Source organism: Electrona antarctica, assembly GCF_951216825.1.
Source record: "Electrona antarctica genome assembly, contig: SUPER_10_unloc_1, whole genome shotgun sequence".
Lineage (NCBI taxonomy): Eukaryota > Metazoa > Chordata > Actinopteri > Myctophiformes > Myctophidae > Electrona > Electrona antarctica.
This window is the reverse complement of record NW_027638778.1, coordinates 274,136-296,635: the sequence shown is the minus strand read 5'-3', so window position 1 is coordinate 296,635 and position 22,500 is coordinate 274,136. Positions and strand designations below refer to the sequence as shown.

The following is a 22,500-nucleotide window of genomic DNA, read 5'->3' as shown; positions in this document are numbered from 1 at the left end:
AAAGCACACAGGCTGGGCCACGCCCCTCTAGACCACTCCCCTCTAGACCAGAAAGCACACAGGCTGGGCCACGCCCCTCTAGACCACTCCCCTCTAGACCAGAAAGCACACAGGCTGGGCCACTCCCCTCTAGACCAGAAAGCACACAGGCTGGGCCACGCCCCTCTAGACCACTCCCCTCTAGACCAGAAAGCACACAGGCTGGGCCACGCCCCTCTAGACCACTCCCCTCTAGACCAGAAAGCACACAGGCTGGGCCACTCCCCTCTAGACCAGAAAGCACACATGCTGGGCCACGCCCCTCTAGACCACTCCCCTCTAGACCAGAAAGCACACAGGCTGGGCCACGCCCCTCTAGACCACTCCCCTCTAGACCAGAAAGCACACAGGCTGGGCCACGCCCCTCTTGACCACTCCTCTAGACCAGAAAGCACACAAGCTGGGCCACGCCCCTCTAGACCACTCCCATCTAGACCACGCCCCTATAGACCACTCCCCTCTAGACCAGAAAGCACACAGGCTGGGCCACGCCCATCTAGACCACTCCCCTCTAGACCAGAAAGCACACAGGCTGGGCCACGCCCCTCTAGACCACTCCCCTCTAGACCAGAAAGCACACAGGCTGGGCCACGCCCCTCTAGACCACTCCCCTCTAGACCAGAAAGCACACATGATGGGCCACGCCCCTCTAGACCAGAAAGCACACAGGCTGGGCCACGCCCCTCTAGACCACTCCCCTCTAGACCAGAAAGCACACAGGCTGGGCCACGCCCCTCTAGACCACTCCCCTCTAGACCAGAAAGCACACAGGCTTGACCACGCCCCTCTAGACCACGCCCCTCTAGACCAGAAAGCACACAGGCTGGGCCACGCCCCTCTAGACCACTCCCCTCTAGACCAGAAAGCACACAGGCTGGGCCACGCCCCTCTAGACCAGAAAGCACACAGGCTGGGCCACGCCCCTCTAGACCAGAAAGCACACAGGCTGGGCCACGCCCCTCTAGACCAGAAAGCACACAGGCTGGGTCACGCCCCTCTAGACCAGAAAGCACACAGGCTGGGCCACGCCCCTCTAGACCAGAAAGCACACAGGCTGGGCCACGCCCCTCTAGACCAGAAAGCACACAGGCTGGGCCAGGCTACATTTGCCCCAATTGAGTTGGGAAAACAGTAGCCGTCAACAACGCACAGAATGCAGTGTCAGGTTAGGCTATTAGCATTGTGGCCTCTCAGTTGAGGTCTCCTATGAGAATCTGTTAGCATGGTGTTAGCATGTTAGCCTGTCTTACTTCAGGTCTCCTATGAGAATCTGTTAGCATGGTGTTAGCATGTTAGCCTGTCTTACTTCAGGTCTCCTATGATAATCTGTTAGCATGGTGTTAGCATGTTAGCCTGTCTTACTTCAGGTCTCCTATGAGGCTGTTAGCATGGTGTTAGCATGTTAGCGTGTCTTACTTGAGGTCTCCGATGAGGCTCTGTTAGCATGGTGTTAGCATGGTGTTGGCATGTTAGCATGTCTTACTTGAGGTCTCCTATGAGGCTGTTAGCATGGTGTTAGCATGTCTTACTTGAGGTCTCCGATGAGGCTCTATTAGCATGTTAGTGTGTTAGCATGTCTTACTTGAGGTCTCCGATGAGGCTGTTAGCATGTTAGCGTGGTGTTAGAATGGTGTTAGCATGTCTTACTTCAGGTCTCCGATGAGGCTCTGGACCCGTCTGAACTTGAAGGCCTGCTGGGCCGTGTAGCGTTCAAACTGGAAGCGGCCCTGGAGGTCTCGGTGTCGCAGGTGGTCCACGAAACATCTGATGATGGTCTTCATCAAGTCCTCCTCCACCATCAGCATGCGAGCCTGGACACGCGCACACACACACACGCACGCACGCACGCACGCACACACGCACGCACGCACGCACACAGTCACGCACGCACACGCACATGCGCACACACAGAGAACAGTAGTGTTTAGACAGAATGCTGGGGACAGCTGGAGTGGACTGGACCCGGTCAATGGAAAACTGGACCCGGTCAATGGAAAACTGGACCCGGTCAATGGAAAACTGGACCCGGTCAATGGAAAACTGGACCCGGTCAATGGAAAACTTAACCCGGTCGATGGAAAACTGGACCCGGTCGATGGAAAACTGGACCCGGTCAATGGAAAACTGGACCCGAGAATAATTAAAATCTGATAATTTCATATTTATTTATTTCATTTCAGTTATGGTTTTACACGATTATATTCATTTTATTTTTTTGCATATTCCATAACAGAACAGAAAAAAAAGGAGCAGGAAGAAGATAAATCTTATTGATACCTGCCCCGTTCTGTCACTGATCAGACCTCATATTGATACCTGCCCCGTTCTGTCACTGATCAGACCTCATATTGATACCTGCCCCGTTCTGTCACTGATCAGACCTCATATTGATACCTGCCCCGTTCTGTCACTGATCAGACCTCATATTGATACCTGCCCCGTTCTGTCACTGATCAGACCTCATATTGATACCTGCCCCGTTCTGTCACTGATCAGACCTCATATTGATACCTGCCCGTATCTGTCACTGATCAGACCTCATATTGATACCTGCCCCATTCTGTCATTGATCAGACCACATACTCATCTAATGTAGTAGATTTCACCGTGGTGATAATTCCTAGGAGTCCTAGAACTCACCGGCGATGGGACGGTGTACTCACCAGCGATGGGACGGTGAAGATCTGCACAGACAGGTCAGTGATGCTGTGCTCGCGGTCGTGATCGTCCTTCACGTAGTCACTCTGCAAACGCTCGTAGTTCTACCAGACAGACAGACAGACAGACAGACAGACAGACAGACAGACAGGGCTCGACGCTTAGCATTTTTCCAAGTAGCACGTGTGCTACTAAGTTGAAAAATCTAGTAGCACACAAATTATTTTAGGAGCACGATGAAAAGTTAGCAAATAATGTGTTTTTGAGGCGCTAGCCCCTCCTATACAGCTTTAGTCCCCACACGTCTCATTGACAATGAACGGAGAAATTAGGTCAAAATTCAGCTAAATATGACATAAATTAAACATCAAAACATTAAACGCCATTGACATTGAAAGGAAAATGTACGTCAAATGTAAACGAGCAATTCAGCTAACCAATCACAGGCAACAGGCATTCTGATTGGCCAGTATGAGATGATTCATGATGATGTATGATGATAAGAGTGCCCCTCACTTCACACAGGTGTGATTTTTTCTTTAATAAAGTGATATGAGGCAGGGGCGGGCAATATGGCAAAATATTATATCACAATATCTTTTCAGAAATGATCACAATATTGATATTCATCTGGATTTGTTGTTGTTTTTATATAATCTATAGCCTAATCGATTTGCTTTTATGCTGATGTACTATTAGTTTTTTATGCAGATGGATGGATGGATAGATAGATAATCATCAATTCATTTCATGTTGCTCATGGACAGATAGACAATCCGTTTGTATCCTGCTGTTCTATCATGCGAGTGTGATATTCAGTGCAGAGGCTACTCGATGGTGAATTAGTATTGTAACATTCTCCTTGGCTTTGACTGCTTCAGTTCAGACAAAACATCGTACATATACACCTCGGCGTGGTGGAAGGAGGTGGTGGGGGGATCTTTGCCTTTTTTCCGTTGCTCGTTATGCAGGCCACTGACTAATAGTAATAAAATTATGTATCCAGCGGCAGCCAGGTGACAGGTCGGTCATTCGTATTGCGCTGCGCAGCCTGCGCACACACTTTTGTAAGCGAGGTGCTAAGCAAGGGTTGTTTTGGTTATCAATCAATCCGTCCACTCCATGTGCGTGCGCACGTGCACTCTTTGCGTGCACGGCTGCACGCTGTTTCACCCATGTTTTGGTAAAAGTTATATCGAGTGATGTTTGAACATTCCAAACTTTCCAAATAAGTTTAGTATTCAACGTGTCGGGGTCCAAGCAACTCCTTCTATGCTATCATGCTATCCTGCTGCGTTCGCTCCGCTGCTGAGAACTGAGCAGCCAGCAACACAGGGAGGGGCGGGGCGGGGCGGTGGGAGCAAAGGGGACAGATCTTCAAATGAACACTGCATTGAGCCTCGACACGTTGTTAGCTTGTAGATCTGCTCTTTTTGGCGAATGACACCGCCGTACTAAGAAATATAAATGTAGGTATAGAACCGCGACTATAGAATGTGCACTTGCCTTGTCTTTATCACGATTGAATGGTCAAATTCTGTAGTCGCACCGGTGCTACAAATTTAATTTTACAACTCGCACGGTGCTATTTTTAGTAGCATATGTCGCACTGTCGAGCCCTGCAGACAGACAGACAGACAGACAGACAATTTGTTTTTAATAATAATCAATCTATAAATGCACCAAGTCTCTGTCTGTCTGTCCGTCTGTCCGTGTGTAATCCACGTAACTCGAGAACCGTTCGCTCCACCGACTTCAAATTCGACACACGCGTTCCACACCCCACAGGGAGGGCAGTGCCCGGTATCGTTCCACACCCCCACAGGGAGGGCAGTGCCCGGTGTCGTTCCACACCCCCACAGGGAGGGCAGTGCCCGGTGTCGTTCCACACCCCCACAGGGAGGGCAGTGCCCGGTGTCGTTCCACACCCCCACAGGGAGGGCAGTGCCCGGTGTCGTTCCACACCCCCACAGGGAGGGCAGTGCCCGGTGTCCACAGGGAGGGCAGTGCCCGGTGTCGTTCCACACCCCCACAGGGAGGGCAGTGCCCGGTGTCGTTCCACACCCCCACAGGGAGGGCAGTGCCCGGTGTCGAGTTGGTCAGATAGCCGGTTGTCCAGAGCCAGCATCGTTCCAAGCAGGCCGGTGCTGGACGCAGACTGGCGAGCCGATTTCAATGTAGCACACACTGGGACTGACATCCTGTCTGGAGCGTCCATCTTTAATGCTAAATAAATAGCATCAATGCTAGCGAGCTAAAATGAAGCCATCCTTGCTCTAGAAAGCGCCAATGTTTCCATCTAGACCACCGGATAATAGGCAAAGACCTCCGAATATCGCGCATTTTATCCAAACCATGGAGAGCTCCGTAGATTAGGAGTTATTCAGGTTTTTAGTCAGCCTGTATAATGGGAGGTGGACGGGGGCGAGGTTGCGCAACCCGGTCTAGGATCGCTAAAGAAGGAAAGGCCGAGCCAAAAATAAAATTATGAGAAAAATAAATCAGCGATCCGGTTTGATATCAATAATAAAGCTTATCAGACGGAACATTACGCCAGAAGCAGTTGCTGGTTGGATTCCTTCTGACGGAACGTTCCGCCAGGAGCAGTTAATTTGTTAACTTGGCTAAACTAATTTGGCTGAATAGAAATGTTTTTTACTGCGATATAGCAGAAAAGTGAGGTTTTGCTTGTATATTTTAATTATTATTTTCGGGAAACATTCAAGATTAATTTAGTTAATTTTCATTATTATGGCGACCTGACGAATGTCACCCAATCACTGAATGCAGTATATGCAGTATCCAGTGTGCGTGTGTGCGTGCGTGCGTGCGTGCGTGCGTTCCTTACCTTAGCAAACTGGATGGCAAACAGCTTCTTATATTTCAGATCCATGAGGAGACTGCTCATCAGCAGCTGATGGTACACATTCCTCGCTCCTGCACGCACGCACGCACGCACACACGCACACACGCACACACACACACACACACACACACACACACACACACACACACAGAAGAAGAAGGTTCTGTTTGTATTGTACAAAACCAAAGCAGCACACAGAGGTTTAACTGCTTGCAACACTGCCCTCTAGTGTCTGCAGCTTACATTAACCTTTGCTCCGTTTGTAAGATTTGTATACAGCTCCATCTCAATGAATTAAAATATTTTGTAAAAGTTAATTTTCTTCCGTAATATAATAGAGGGTATGCGCGTGACATCATCATCAAACCAGGAAGTTATGCAGGAACGCCTACTGAGTGGCAAAAAACTACTTTCTGGCCTTGACAGCCCATACATCCACACAGAAAAGTCCTATCTGATTGCATTAAACAACATTAAACAATGTTAAACTCACTTTGCCTCTCGATTTGCCACTCGATGTGCCATTCACTTTAAGCATGCTCTATTCAAAAAGTGAAACTTTCATATATTCTCAATTCATCAAGATAAATAAAGATCAAATCAAATTGTGCATAAAGTGAAGTATTTAAAACCTGTTTTTGTTTTAATCTTGATGATTATGGCGTACAGCTCATGAAAATCAAAAAATCCTATCTCAATTACTAGTAGTTTTAACACAGTAATACCATGGTCAGTACACCAGTTACTAGTAGTTTTAACACAGTAATACCATGGTCAGTACACCAGTTACTAGTAGTTTTAACACAGTAATACCATGGTCAGTACACCAGTTACTAGTAGTTTTAACACAGTAATACCATGGTCAGTACACCAGTTACTAGTAGTTTTAACACAGTAATACCATGGTCAGTACACCAGTTACTAGTAGTTTTAACACAGTAATACCATGGTCAGTACACCAGTTACTAGTAGTTTTAACACAGTAATACCATGGTCAGTACACCAGTTACTAGTAGTTTTAACACAGTAATACCATGGTCAGTACACCAGTTACTAGTAGTTTTAACACAGTAATACCATGGTCAGTACACCAGTTACTAGTAGTTCTGGCTCTGTGGGCAGGTGCCAAATCGAGCTGGAAAGGAAAATGTGCATCTCCATGAAGCTTGTCAACATACTGAAGACTGAACAATACATCAAAGCAAACCTGGGCTTCCATAACACCTCAACAGTGCCACAGGCTGATCACCTCCATGCCACGCCCCATTGGCTGATCACCTCCATGCCATGCCCCATTGGCTGATCACCTCCATGCCACGCCCCCATTGATGAAATGATTTGTTCAAAAGTAGCTCAGACCAAGTAGTAACTGCATACATTAATATACTTTTCAGATGGTCAACATTTCTCGTTTAAAGGAGTATTCCATGCTAGAAGGCTTTCTTACCTTTCTTTGTAGTTGTTACGTCCCCACCAAAGAGGTCCAGGTGTTATTTTGTGCAAAAGCTCCTTATTGGCTATTTCCCCTAATATAAGCCCTAAATGAATTGCATTGCATTGCATTGAATGGAAATTGAATGGGGCTATGGGGTGTTGTGCTAATTCACTTATTTCCATCGCTCAAAATCATTATATTTTTGTATATTTCCTCTCTTCATAATGTAAATAATATCCCAAGCGGCACACTTTACTACTTATTTTGATAGAAATAAGCGAATTAACACAACACCCCATAGCCCCATTCAATTCCCATTCAATTCAATTAAATTCATTGAGGGCTTATGGTAGGGGAAATAGCCAATACGTTTTTGCACAAAAAAACACCTGGACCTCTTTGGTGGAGACGTAACAACTACAAATAAAAGGTAAGAAAGCCTTTTAGTATGGAATTCTCCATTAAATAAAACATTTATTTTAGTGGTCTCGTAAAATATTCTAATTCATTGAGATAGGATTTTTTGATTTTCATGAGCTGTACGCCATAACCATCAAGATTAAAACAAAAACAGGTTTTAAATACTTCACTTTATGCACAATGATTATTGAGAATATATTAAAGTTTCACTTTTTGAATTATATTACGGAAGAAAATTAACTTTTACAAAATATTCTAATTCATTGAGATGGTGCTGTATATATATTATGTTCAGTCATTTTCATATTGTCCAACAGGTGCACCATATGAGCTAGCATCTGATCTGGATACCTGGAATTACCTTTTTTTAGGGTTTAATAAGTATCTATAAGTCCATCCATCTACGATGCGATCTATGTTTAACCCATTCAGGACGGGATCCCCTTTTGGTGTTTTAATAATTATGTTATACTTTAGCTGTTGAAAAATAGCAGATCTACTAGGTCTAGGTCTGCTATTTTTGAAAAATCGTGAAAATGAGGTGCAAATCTTTGAATACATATTCTTTCACAGCGAACAGTCTCAAATCTTTGCTTCTGGGAGGGGGGTCCCTGGAACAACAAACTTTCAGATGGGGGTCGGCGGCCAAATACATATAGTTTTGGGGGTCCACATGAAATAGTTTGAGAAACCCTGATATAGAAACATGTCAGGATTTAGAAGACATCTGTAGAATCGTCCTCAGGTCTAAATGTGGTTAGACATAGTGAGGGTTTTATAGTTTGTACCTTTCCACATCTTGGAGTCGCTCAGCATCAGAGTGTCAACCAGAGACTGCTCTCCTTCAGGTCCTCTCTGGAGACCCACCTGACACAGGACCCTCCTCAGCGCCTCTGGAACACAATACAATATAATATTGTAAGAATCACCCTTTACTATACAAGGCAAATTATGAACTAAGGAGTCAAAACAACGGGGTCGTAGGGTTGTAGTCTGAGTATAGTCTTTATATAGAGACGCTCAAAACGCAGCTGTCAAAACAACAATGGTAAGGTACTCAAAACAACAATGGTAAGGTACTCAAAACAACAATGGTAAGGTACTCAAAACAACAATGGTAAGGTACTCAAAACAACAATGGTAAGGTACTCAAAACAACAATGGTAAGGTACTCAAAACAACAATGGTAAGGTACTCAAAACAACAATGGTAAGGTACTCAAAACAACAATGGTAAGGTACTCAAAACAACAATGGTAAGGTACTCAAAACAACAATGGTAAGGTACTCAAAACAACAATGGTAAGGTACTCAAAACAACAATGGTAAGGTACTCAAAACAACAATGGTAAGGTACTCAAAACAACAATGGTAAGGTACTCAAAACAACAATGGTAAGGTACTCAAAACAACAATGGTAAGGTACTCAAAACAACAATGGTAAGGTACTCAAAACAACAATGGTAAGGTACTCAAAACAACAATGGCAAGGTACTCAAAACAACAATGGTAAGGTACTCAAAACAACAATGGTAAGGTACTCAAAACAACAATGGTAAGGTACTCAAAACAACAATGGTAAGGTACTCAAAACAACAATGGTAAGGTACTCAAAACAACAATGGTAAGGTACTCAAAACAACAATGGTAAGGTACTCAAAACAACAATGGTAAGGTACTCAAAACAACAATGGTAAGGTACTCAAAACAACAATGGTAAGGTACTCAAAACAACAATGGTAAGGTACTCAAAACAACAATGGTAAGGTACTCAAAACAACAATGGTAAGGTACTCAAAACAACAATGGTAAGGTACTCAAAACAACAATGGTAAGGTACTCAAAACAACAATGGTAAGGTACTCAAAACAACAATGGTAAGGTACTCAAAACAACAATGGTAAGGTACTCAAAACAACAATGGTAAGGTACTCAAAACAACAATGGTAAGGTACTCAAAACAACAATGGTAAGGTACTCAAAACAACAATGGTAAGGTACTCAAAACAACAATGGTAAGGTACTTTATACAGTCTATTATAGTTCCTTTGATCCAACAAAACGAAAAGTCCTTCCGCTCAAGGCGGTCCAAAAGAAAACACGAACGGGGTACCCCTCAAAGGCTTCTACTCCAACAACGGGGTACCCCTCAAAGGCTTCTACTCCAACAACGGGGTACCCCTCAAGGCTTCTACTCCAACAACGGGGTACCCCTCAAGGCTTCTACTCCAACAACGGGGTACCCCTCAAGGCTTCTACTCCAACAACGGGGTACCCCTCAAGGCTTCTACTCCAACAACGGGGTACCCCTCAAGGCTTCTACTCCAACAACGGGGTACCCCTCAAGGCTTCTACTCCAACAACGGGGTACCCCTCAAGGCTTCTACTCCAACAACGGGGTACCCCTCAAGGCTTCTACTCCAACAACGGGGTACCCCTCAAGGCTTCTACTCCAACATGGAACACGTTTGAAACAACCTGGAGCTCCTCTCCTCCCACTGTGTAACAACCTGGAGCTCCTCTCCTCCCACTGTGTAACAACCTGGAGCTCCTCTCCTCCCACTGTGTAACAACCTGGAGCTCCTCTCCTCCCACTGTGTAACAACCTGGAGCTCCTCTCCTCCCACTGTGTAACAACCTGGAGCTCCTCTCCTCCCACTGTGTAACAACCTGGAGCTCCTCTCCTCCCACTGTGTAACAACCTGGAGCTCCTCTCCTCCCACTGTGTAACAACCTGGAGCTCCTCTCCTCCCACTGTGTAACAACCTGGAGCTCCTCTCCTCCCACTGTGTAACAACCTGGAGCTCCTCTCCTCCCACTGTGTAACAACCTGGAGCTCCTCTCCTCCCACTGTGTAACAACCTGGAGCTCCTCTCCTCCCACTGTGTAACAACCTGGAGCTCCTCTCCTCCCACTGTGTAACAACCTGGAGCTCCTCTCCTCCCACTGTGTAACAACCTGGAGCTCCTCTTCTCCCACTGTGTAACATCCTGGAGCTCCTCTCCTCCAACTGTGTAACAACCTGGAGCTCCTCTCCTCCCACTGTGTAACAACCTGGAGCTCCTCTCCTCCCACTGTGTAACAACCTGGAGCTCCTCTCCTCCCACTGTGTAACAACCTGGAGCTCCTCTCCTCCAACTGTGTAACAACCTGGAGCTCCTCTCCTCCCACTGTGTAACAACCTGGAGCTCCTCTCCTCCCACTGTGTAACAACCTGGAGCTCCTCTCCTCCAACTGTGTAACAACCTGGAGCTCCTCTCCTCCCACTGTGTAACAACCTGGAGCTCCTCTCCTCCCACTGTGTAACAACCTGGAGCTCCTCTTCTCCCACTGTGTAACAACCTGGAGCTCCTCTCCTCCCACTGTGTAACAACCTGGAGCTCCTCTCCTCCCACTGTGTAACAACCTGGAGCTCCTCTCCTCCCACTGTGTAACAACCTGGAGCTCCTCTCCTCCCACTGTGAAACAACCTGGAGCTCCTCTCCTCCAACTGTGTAACAACCTGGAGCTCCTCTCCTCCCACTGTGTAGGCCTACACTGTGTTTGTGATTCTCCCCCTTTTCCCACCGAGTGTCACTTCCTCTATAGACCGAAACGGGTCTCATGGTCGCAGGCAACGTATTTCCTGTAGGCGGAGCCGACACATCTGCGGTTTCCCTGCCTCAAACGTTACTCTTTTACCTGCTTTTTACTAACACTAACATTACAAAGATGCCCAGAACATCGGGGTGAACCTGTGTAGTTTATGGCTGCTCCAACAGTAGTGGCAACATTCCAAAAAAACAAACAACGGAATGTCAAAATATCCACCGCGGTGTCTGAGACCAGAGCCATAGAGTAATGGTTGAGACGAAGCAGTGAAAGGTCCTGAAAGATACATAAAGCCAGTCTTACCCAATCTTTCTGTTTTATGAACACAAGGCTGCTGTACTTTATACCTCATACTAAGCATTAAAGTATGAGGTATAAAGTACAGCAGCCTTACGGCCCGCCGCGGTCCCGTCGCTAGTCACGATAGAATGAATCCTCCCGTTGTTGTCGATCGCCTCGGGAGTGTTTTGGCTACATTTAGCTACTTCAGCCACATCTGGGACAACATCCGGTCCGTCGCTAAACGTGCTCCGCTGCTATACATCGCTGGGCTCTGATTTAATGGATTTAATAACCTCTGATTTAATGGATTAAATAACCTCTGATTTAATGGATTTAATAACCTCTGATTTAATGGATTAAATAACCTCTGATTTAATGGATTAAATAACCTCTGATTTAATGGATTAAATAACCTCTGATTTAATGGGTTAAATAACCTCTGATTTAATGGATGAAATAACCTCTGATTTAATGGATGAAATAACCTCTGATTTAATGGATTAAATAACCTCTGATTTAATGGATTAAATAACCTCTGATTTAATGGATGAAATAACCTCTGATTTAATGGATTTAATAACCTCTGATTTAATGGGTTAAATAACCTCTGATTTAATGGATTTAATAACCTCTGATTTAATGGATTAAATAACCTCTGATTTAATGGATGAAATAACCTCTGATTTAATGGATTAAATAACCTCTGATTTAATGGATTAAATAACCTCTGATTTAATGGATTAAATAACCTCTGATTTAATGGATGAAATAACCTCTGATTTAATGGATTAAATAACCTCTGATTTAATGGGTTAAATAACCTCTGATTTAATGGATTAAATAACCTCTGATTTAATGGATTAAATAACCTCTGATTTAATGGGTTAAATAACCTCTGATTTAATGGATTAAATAACCTCTGATTTAATGGATTAAATAACCTCTGATTTAATGGATTAAATAACCTCTGATTTAATGGATTTAATAACCTCTGATTTAATGGATGAAATAACCTCTGATTTAATGGATTAAATAACCTCTGATTTAATGGATTAAATAACCTCTGATTTAATGGATTAAATAACCTCTGATTTAATGGATTAAATAACCTCTGATTTAATGGATTTAATAACCTCTGATTTAATGGATTAAATAACCTCTGATTTAATGGATTAAATAACCTCTGATTTAATGGATTAAATAACCTCTGATTTAATGGATTAAATAACCTCTGATTTAATGGATTAAATAACCTCTGATTTAATGGATTAAATAACCCTGGGCGTTCGGGGTGTTCATTTTCTTTGAATAGAACAATAATACAATATATAATTATTACATTCTGATCTGTCAGAATAGGAGAGGAGACAAGGACCTAGGACCCACCTGAGTATCCTATGATGTGTCCTAGGACAGAGGAGAGGAGACAAGGACCTAGGACCCACCTGAGTATCCTATGATGTGTCCTAGGACAGAGGAGAGGAGACAAGGACCTAGGACCCACCTGAGTATCCTATGATGTGTCCTAGGACAGAGGAGAGGAGACAAGGACCTAGGACCCACCTAAGTATCCTATGATGTGTCCTAGGACAGAGGAGAGGAGACAAGGACCTAGGACCCACCTAAGTATCCTATGATGTGTCCTAGGACAGAGGAGAGGAGACAAGGACCTAGGACCCACCTAAGTATCCTATGATGTGTCCTAGGACAGAGGAGAGGAGACAAGGACCTAGGACCCACCTGAGTATCCTATGATGTGTCCTAGGACAGAGGAGAGGAGACAAGGACCTAGGACCCACCTAAGTATCCTATGATGTGTCCTAGGACAGAGGAGAGGAGACAAGGACCTAGGACCCACCTAAGTATCCTATGATGTGTCCTAGGACAGAGGAGAGGAGACAAGGACCTAGGACCCACCTAAGTATCCTATGATGTGTCCTAGGACAGAGGAGAGGAGACAAGGACCTAGGACCCACCTGAGTATCCTATGATGTGTCCTAGGACAGATGAGACAAGGACCTAGGACAGAGGAGAGGAGACAAGGACCTAGGACCCACCTGAGTATCCAATGATGTGTCCTAGGACAGAGGAGAGGAGACAAGGACCTAGGACCCACCTGAGTATCCAATGATGTGTCCTAGGACAGAGGAGAGGAGACAAGGACCTAGGACAGAGGAGAGGAGACAAGGACCTAGGACCCACCTAAGTATCCTATGATGTGTCCTAGGACAGAGGAGAGGAGACAAGGACCTAGGACCCACCTGAGTATCCTATGATGTGTCCTAGGACAGATGAGAAAAGGACCTAGGACAGAGGAGAGGAGACAAGGACCTAGGACCCACCTGAGTATCCTATGATGTGTCCTAGGACAGAGGAGAGGAGACAAGGACCTAGGACCACCTAAGTATCCTATGATGTGTCCTAGGACAGAGGAGAGGAGACAAGGACCTAGGACCCACCTGAGTATCCTATGATGTGTCCTAGGACAGAGGAGACAAGGACCTAGGACCCACCTGAGTATCCTATGATGTGTCCTAGGACAGATGAGACAAGGACCTAGGACAGAGGAGAGGACACAAGGACCTAGGACCCACCTGAGTATCCAATGATGTGTCCTAGGACAGAGGAGAGGAGACAAGGACCTAGGACAGAGGAGAGGAGACAAGGACCTGGACCCACCTGAGTATCCTATGATGTGTCCTAGCCAGGCCAGAGCTTTGAGAGCGAAGCACTGATGAGCGACCACGGAGGAGTGCATCACCTAGTGGACACACAGAGGAATTACAATAATATAATAATGATATTAATGATAATAATTAATGAGCGACCATGGAGGTCACCTAGTGGACACACAGAGGAATTACATCACCTAGTGGACACACAGAGAATGTATTATCATTATCAAATTAAATATTCTAATAATATGAATGATAATCCTCACCTGGACACGCAGAGGTTTGGACTGACGGCTGGTGTTTCTCTGGAGGAGGAGAGGAAAGGTTATTTACACACACACACACACACACACACACACACACACACACACACACACACACACACACACACACACACGGTTATTTACACACACACACACACACACACGCACGCACGCACGCACGCACGCACGCACGCACGCACGCACGCACGCACGCACGCACGCACGCACGCACGCACGCACGCACGCACACACACACGCACGCACGCACGCACGCACGCACGCACGCATGCACACGCACACACACGCACACACACGCATGCACAAAGTTAAAAAGTTATAGTTAACCCGTTCATTTTCCTCACAGACTTTTCCAAAACTATTTATTTAAAGACGTTTACGCCACGGACAAAGACAACTCGAGTCGTGACACATCATGACAACAAACACAATGTTTTGGGCAGATCTAATTATTAGATAGGAAAATAAAGGCAGGTTACAACACTTTTTGTTTGGTTTTTCTTCTTATAAATGATCTGATCGGCCCCAAAACATTGTGTTTGTTGTCATGATTTGTCACGACTCCAGTTGGCTTCGTCCGCGGCGTAAACGTCTTTAAGTTAATTTTATTTTAATTTGAAAAGTCTACGAGGAAAATGAACGGGGAATTATTTTCCGGGTCTCTCGAGGGGGCGGGGCTGCGACGCTCTATTGAGAACGGGGACAACAAATGGGGAACGAGTCCTGGACCGGAAGTATGCAGGAATGCATTGGACCCACCAGGCAACAGCCCAGGACCCACCAGGACCCACCAGGCAACAGCCCTGGACCCACCAGCCTGGACCCACCAGGCAACAGCCCAGGACCCACCAGGACCCACCAGGACCCACCAGGACCCACCAGGACCCACCAGGACCCACCAGGCAACAGCCCTGGACCCACCAGGACCCACCAGGACCCACCAGGCAACAGCCCATTGGACCCACCAGGACCCACCAGGACCCACCAGGACCCACCAGGCAACAGCCTGGACCCACCAGGACCCACCAGGACCCACCAGGACCCACCAGGACCCACCAGGACCCACCAGGCAACAGCCCTGGACCCACCAGGACCCACCAGGACCCACCAGGCAACAGCCCATTGGACCCACCAGGACCCACCAGGACCCACCAGGACCCACCAGGCAACAGCCTGGACCCACCAGGACCCACCAGGACCCACCAGGACCCACCAGGACCCACCAGGACCCACCAGGACCCACCAGGACCCACCAGGACCCACCCACCAGGACCCACCAGGACCCACCAGGACCCACCAGGACCCACCAGGACCCACCAGGACCCACCAGGACCCACCAGGCAACAGGACCCACCAGGACCCACCAGGACCCACCAGGACCCACCAGGACCCACCAGGACCCACCAGGACCCACCAGGACCCACCAGGACCCACCAGGACCCACCAGGACCCACCAGGACCCACCAGGACCCACCAGGACCCACCAGGCAACAGGACCCACCAGGACCCACCAGGACCCACCAGGACCCACCAGGCAACAGGACCCACCAGGACCCACCAGGACCCACCAGGACCCACCAGGACCCACCAGGACCCACCAGGACCCACCAGGACCCACCAGGCAACAGGACCCACCAGGACCCACCAGGACCCACCAGGACCCACCAGGCAACAGGACCCACCAGGACCCACCAGGACCCACCAGGACCCACCAGGACCCACCAGGCAACAGGACCCACCAGGACCCACCAGGACCCACCAGGACCCACCAGGCAACAGCCCAGGACCCACCAGGACCCACCAGGACCCACCAGGACCCACCAGGCCTGGACCGGAAGTATGCAGAGATGCATTGGACCCACCAGGCAACAGCCCAGGACCCACCAGGACCCACCAGGACCCACCAGGACCCACCAGGACCCACCAGGACCCACCAGGCAACAGCCCAGGACCCACCAGGACCCACCAGGACCCACCAGGACCCACCAGGACCCACCAGGACCCACCAGGACCCACCAGGCAACAGCCCAGGACCCACCAGGACCCACCAGGACCCACCAGGCAACAGCCCATTGGACCCACCAGGCAACAGCCCTGGACCCACCAGGCAACAGCCCTGGACCCACCAGGACCCACCAGGACCCACCAGGCAACAGCCCATTGGACCCACCAGGCAACAGCCCTGGACCCACCAGGCAACAGCCCTGGACCCACCAGGACCCACCAGGACCCACCAGGCAACAGCCCATTGGACCCACCAGGCAACAGCCTGGACCCACCAGGACCCACCAGGCAACAGGACCCACCAGGACCGGAAGTATGCAGGAATGCATTGGACCCACCAGGACCGGAAGTATGCAGAAATGCATTGGACCCACCAGGACCGGAAGTATGCAGGAATGCATTGGACCCACCAGTCCTGGACCGGAAGTATGCAGGAATGCATTGGACCCACCAGTCCTGGACCGGAAGTATGCAGGAATGCATTGGACCCACCAGGCCTGGACCGGAAGTATGCAGGAATGCATTGGACCCACCAGGCAACAGCCCTGGACCCACCAGGCAACAGCCCATTGGACCCACCAGGACCCACCAGGACCCACCAGGACCCACCAGGACCCACCAGGACCCACCAGGACCCACCAGGACCCACCAGGCAACAGCCCAGGACCCACCAGGACCCACCAGGCAACAGCCCAGGACCCACCAGGACCCACCAGGACCCACCAGGACCCACCAGGACCCACCAGGACCCACCAGGACCCACCAGGCAACAGCCCAGGACCCACCAGGACCCACCAGGCAACAGCCCAGGACCCACCAGGACCCACCAGGACCCACCAGGACCCACCAGGCAACAGCCCTGGACCCACCAGGACCCACCAGGACCCACCAGGACCCACCAGGCAACAGCCCAGGACCCACCAGGACCCACCAGGCAACAGCCCAGGACCCACCAGGACCCACCAGGCAACAGCCCTGGACCCACCAGGACCCACCAGGCAACAGCCCAGGACCCACCAGGACCCACCAGGACCCACCAGGACCCACCAGGCAACAGCCCTGGACCCACCAGGACCCACCAGGACCCACCAGGACCCACCAGGACCCACCAGGACCCACCAGGCAACAGCCCAGGACCCACCAGGACCCACCAGGCAACAGCCCAGGACCCACCAGGACCCACCAGGACCCACCAGGACCCACCAGGCAACAGCCTGGACCCACCAGGCAACAGCCCAGGACCCACCAGGCAACAGCCCTGGACCCACCAGGACCCACCAGGACCCACCAGGACCCACCAGGACCCACCAGGCAACAGCCCAGGACCCACCAGGACCCACCAGGACCCACCAGGACCCACCAGGACCCACCAGGCAACAGCCCAGGACCCACCAGGACCCACCAGGCAACAGCCCAGGACCCACCAGGACCCACCAGGACCCACCAGGACCCACCAGGACCCACCAGGACCCACCAGGACCCACCAGGACCCACCAGGACCCACCAGGACCCACCAGGACCCACCAGGCAACAGCCCAGGACCCACCAGGACCCACCAGGCAACAGCCCAGGACCCACCAGGACCCACCAGGCAACAGCCCAGGACCCACCAGGACCCACCAGGACCCACCAGGCAACAGCCCAGGACCCACCAGGACCCACCAGGACCCACCAGGCAACAGCCCAGGACCCACCAGGACCCACCAGGACCCACCAGGCAACAGCCCAGGACCCACCAGGACCCACCAGGACCCACCAGGCAACAGCCCAGGACCCACCAGGCAACAGCCCAGGACCCACCAGGCAACAGCCCAGGACCCACCAGGCAACAGCCCAGGACCCACCAGGCAACAGCCCAGGACCCACCAGGCAACAGCCCAGGACCCACCAGGACCCACCAGGACCCACCAGGCAACAGCCCAGGACCCACCAGGACCCACCAGGACCCACCAGGACCCACCAGGCAACAGCCTGGACCCACCAGGCAACAGCCCAGGACCCACCAGGCAACAGCCCTGGACCCACCAGGACCCACCAGGACCCACCAGGACCCACCAGGACCCACCAGGCAACAGCCCAGGACCCACCAGGACCCACCAGGACCCACCAGGACCCACCAGGCAACAGCCCAGGACCGCCCAGGACCCACCAGGACCCACCAGGCAACAGCCCAGGACCCACCAGGACCCACCAGGACCCACCAGGACCCACCAGGACCCACCAGGACCCACCAGGACCCACCAGGACCCACCAGGCAACAGCCCAGGACCCACCAGGACCCACCAGGCAACAGCCCAGGACCCACCAGGACCCACCAGGCAACAGCCCAGGACCCACCAGGACCCACCAGGACCCACCAGGCAACAGCCCAGGACCCACCAGGACCCACCAGGACCCACCAGGCAACAGCCCAGGACCCACCAGGACCCACCAGGACCCACCAGGCAACAGCCCAGGACCCACCAGGACCCACCAGGACCCACCAGGCAACAGCCCAGGACCCACCAGGCAACAGCCCAGGACCCACCAGGCAACAGCCCAGGACCCACCAGGACCCACCAGGCAACAGCCCAGGACCCACCAGGCAACAGCCCAGGACCCACCAGGACCCACCAGGACCCACCAGGACCCACCAGGCAACAGCCCAGGACCCACCAGGACCCACCAGGACCCACCAGGACCCACCAGGACCCACCAGGACCCACCAGGACCCACCAGGCAACAGCCCAGGACCCACCAGGACCCACCAGGACCCACCAGGACCCACCAGGACCCACCAGGACCCACCAGGCAACAGCCCAGGACCCACCAGGACCCACCAGGACCCACCAGGACCCACCAGGACCCACCAGGACCCACCAGGACCCACCAGGACCCACCAGGCAACAGCCTGGACCCACCAGGCAACAGCCCAGCTGTAATGATCCCTTATTGGACCCACCAGGCAACAGCCCAGGACCCACCAGGCAACAGCCCAGGACCCACCAGGCAACAGCCCAGGACCCACCAGGCAACAGCCTGGACCCACCAGGCAACAGCCCAGGACCCACCAGGCAACAGCCTGGACCCACCAGGCAACAGCCCAGGACCCACCAGGACCCACCAGGCAACAGCCCAGGACCCACCAGGCAACAGCCTGGACCCACCAGGCAACAGCCCAGGACCCACCAGGCAACAGCCTGGACCCACCAGGCAACAGCCCAGGACCCACCAGGCAACAGCCTGGACCCACCAGGCAACAGCCCAGGACCCACCAGGCAACAGCCTGGACCCACCAGGCAACAGCCCAGGACCCACCAGGCAACAGCCCAGGACCCACCAGGCAACAGCCTGGACCCACCAGGCAACAGCCCAGGACCCACCAGGCAACAGCCTGGACCCACCAGGCAACAGCCCAGCTGTAATGATCCCTTAAATGCATTGGACCCACCAGGCAACAGCCCAGCTGTAATGATCCCTTAAATGCATTGGACCCACCAGGCAACAGCCCAGCTTTATGATCCCTTAAATGCATTGGACCCACCAGGCAACAGCCCAGCTTTATGATCCCTTAAATGCATTGGACCCACCAGGCAACAGCCCAGCTTTATGATCCCTTAAATGCATTGGACCCACCAGGCAACAGCCCAGCTTTATGATCCCTTAAATCCCTTTATTTTACATCGTTTTGTAGTAATAGTACAACATAAACATTACAGAGACTTTAGTTGTCACTGTATGATACTTTAACCCATTTTGACCTGAGATCAGATTCTATAAATGTCTTCTACATCCTGACAGTTTTCTGATAAAGCTATGTTTCTATGTCAGTGGTTCTTCGATTTTTCAAAAATAGCAGACCTACAAGCTTGTAGCGCGCCACTCGGTGGCGCGCTATGAGCTTGTAGATCTGCTATTTTTCAATAGCTAAAGCATAACATAATGCTAACACCAAAAGGGGTTAGCATTATGTTGTCATGTTGCTCAAATTCCTAAAGATTGCTGATATTTGCGCCGTCCTCGTTGAAAACAATGTATTTCCAACTCCATCTTGTCCCTCTCCATCCAGGCTGCATGAACAGCACTCGAGCACTCATTTTCTGCCCCCTCAATGTCGCTGAACACATCTGTGTCTCCTTAGCATTTAACCCATTCTGGGCGGGAACCCCTTTTGGTGTTTTAATTATGTTATACTTTAGCTGTTGAAAAAGCTATCTACAAGCTCGTAGCGCGGCACTGGTCTGCTATTTTTGAAAAATCGTGAGAATGCGGTAACAATCTTTGAATATATATTCTTTCAGAGCGAAGGTTTTTAACTCATATTTTCAGAAGGGGGTCGGCGGCTGATTACATACAATTTTTGCGGTCCTTGACATGAAATATTGATTACCACTGATACATGAACATATGATACATACACCGCATGTTTCTGTATCATATGTATCATATTATGACACATATGATACAGAAACATGAGGTTTTTCAGAAAATTGTCACATTTTCACATTTTAAATCTCGACGTCAGGAAACCCTATGTTTCTATGTCAGTGGTTCTCACAGGGTTAAACCCTATGTTTCTATATCAGTGGTTCTCACAGGGTTAAACCCTATGTTTCTATATCAGTGGTTCTCACAGGGATAAACCCTATGTTTCTATATCAGTGGTTCTCACAGGGTTAAACCCTATGTTTCTATATCAGTGGTTCTCACAGGGTTAAACCCTATGTTTCTATGTCAGTGGTTCTCACAGGGTTAAACCCTATGTTTCTATGTCAGTGGTTCTCACAGGGTTAAACCCTATGTTTCTGTGTCAGTGGTTCTCACAGGGTTAAACCCTATGTTTCTGTGTCAGTCGTTCTAACAGGGTTAAACCCTATGTTTCTATGTCAGTGGTTCTCACAGGGTTAAACCCTATGTTTCTATATCAGTGGTTCTCACAGGGTTAAACCCTATGTTTCTATGTCAGTGGTTCTCATAGGGTTAAACCCTATGTTTCTATGTCAGTGGTTCTCATAGGGTTAAACCCTATGTTTCTATGTCAGTGGTTCTCACTGGGTTAAACCCTATGTTTCTATGTCAGTGGTTCTCACAGGGTTAAACCCTGTTTCTATATCAGTGGTTCTCACAGGGTTAAACCCTATGTTTCTATATCAGTGGTTCTCACAGGGTTAAACCATATGTTTCTGTGTCAGTCGTTCTCACAGGGTTAAACCCTATGTTTCTATGTCAGTGGTTCTCACAGGGTTAAACCCTATGTTTCTATGTCAGTGGTTCTCACAGGGTTAAACCCTATGTTTCTGTGTCAGTCGTTCTCACAGGGTTAAACCCTATGTTTCTATGTCAGTGGTTCTCACAAGGTTAAACCCTATGTTTCTGTGTCAGTGGTTCTCACAGGGTTAAACCCTATGTTTCTATATCAGTGGTTCTCACAGGGTTAAACCCTATGTTTCTATGTCAGTGGTTCTGACAGGGTTAAACCCTATGTTTCTATGTCAGTGGTTCTCACAGGGTTAAAACCTATGTTTCTATGTCAGTGGTTCTCACAGGGTTAAACCCTATGTTTCTATGTCAGTGGTTCTCACAGGGTTAAACCCTATGTTTCTATATCAGTGGTTCTCACAGGGTTAAACCCTATGTTTCTGTGTCAGTGGTTCTCACAGGGTTAAACCTTATGTTTCTATGTCAGTGGTTCTCACAGGGTTAAACCCTATGTTTCTGTGTCAGTGGTTCTCACAGGGTTAAACCCTATGTTTCTGTGTCAGTCGTTCTCACAGGGTTAAACTTTATGTTTCTGTGTCAGTGGTTCTCACAGGGTTAAACCCTATGTTTCTATGTTCAGTTCTCAAACATTTTCATGTGAAGGACCCCCAAGATTATATGTAATAGGCTGCCGACCCCCATCTGAAAATATGTTGTTCCAGGGACCCCTCAGAAGCAAATATTGTGTTTCCTCCTCCGCGTCATCAGTGCCCATACCCGAGGCGGGGTTGACGAACGGGCCTTTCTGTGTGGAGTTTGCATGTTCTCCCCGTGTCCCCTAGGGTAGGTACCCTCACATGTTCTCCCCGTGTCCCCTAGGGTAGGTACCCTCACATGTTCTCCCTGTGTCCCCTAGGGTAGGTACCCTCACATGTTCTCCCCGTGTCCCCTAGGGTAGGTACCATCACATGTTCTCCCCGTGTCCCTTAGGGTAGGTACCCTCACATGTTCTCCCTGTGTCCCCTAGGGTAGGTACCCTCACATGTTCTCCCTGTGTCCCCTAGGGTAGGTA

At 49.7% G+C, this 22,500-nt stretch overlaps 1 protein-coding gene across 3 annotated transcripts in view; it reads right to left on the bottom strand.

Moving 5' to 3' along the window:
• The window catches only part of ubr2 (ubiquitin protein ligase E3 component n-recognin 2), a 125,218-nt gene that overhangs the window by 86,008 nt on the left and 16,710 nt on the right, over positions 1 to 22,500 (bottom strand). For all 3 annotated transcript variants that reach the window (XM_079532405.1, XM_079532406.1, XM_079532407.1), the window contains 6 exons: positions 14,232 to 14,270; positions 13,970 to 14,051; positions 8,207 to 8,311; positions 5,546 to 5,634; positions 2,703 to 2,801; positions 1,687 to 1,850 (listed from right to left, as the gene is read on the bottom strand). In XM_079532405.1, the coding sequence (XP_079388531.1) occupies positions 1,687 to 1,850; positions 2,703 to 2,801; positions 5,546 to 5,634; positions 8,207 to 8,311; positions 13,970 to 14,051; positions 14,232 to 14,270 (578 nt within the window). The remainder of the gene's footprint in view (positions 1 to 1,686; positions 1,851 to 2,702; positions 2,802 to 5,545; positions 5,635 to 8,206; positions 8,312 to 13,969; positions 14,052 to 14,231; positions 14,271 to 22,500) is intronic.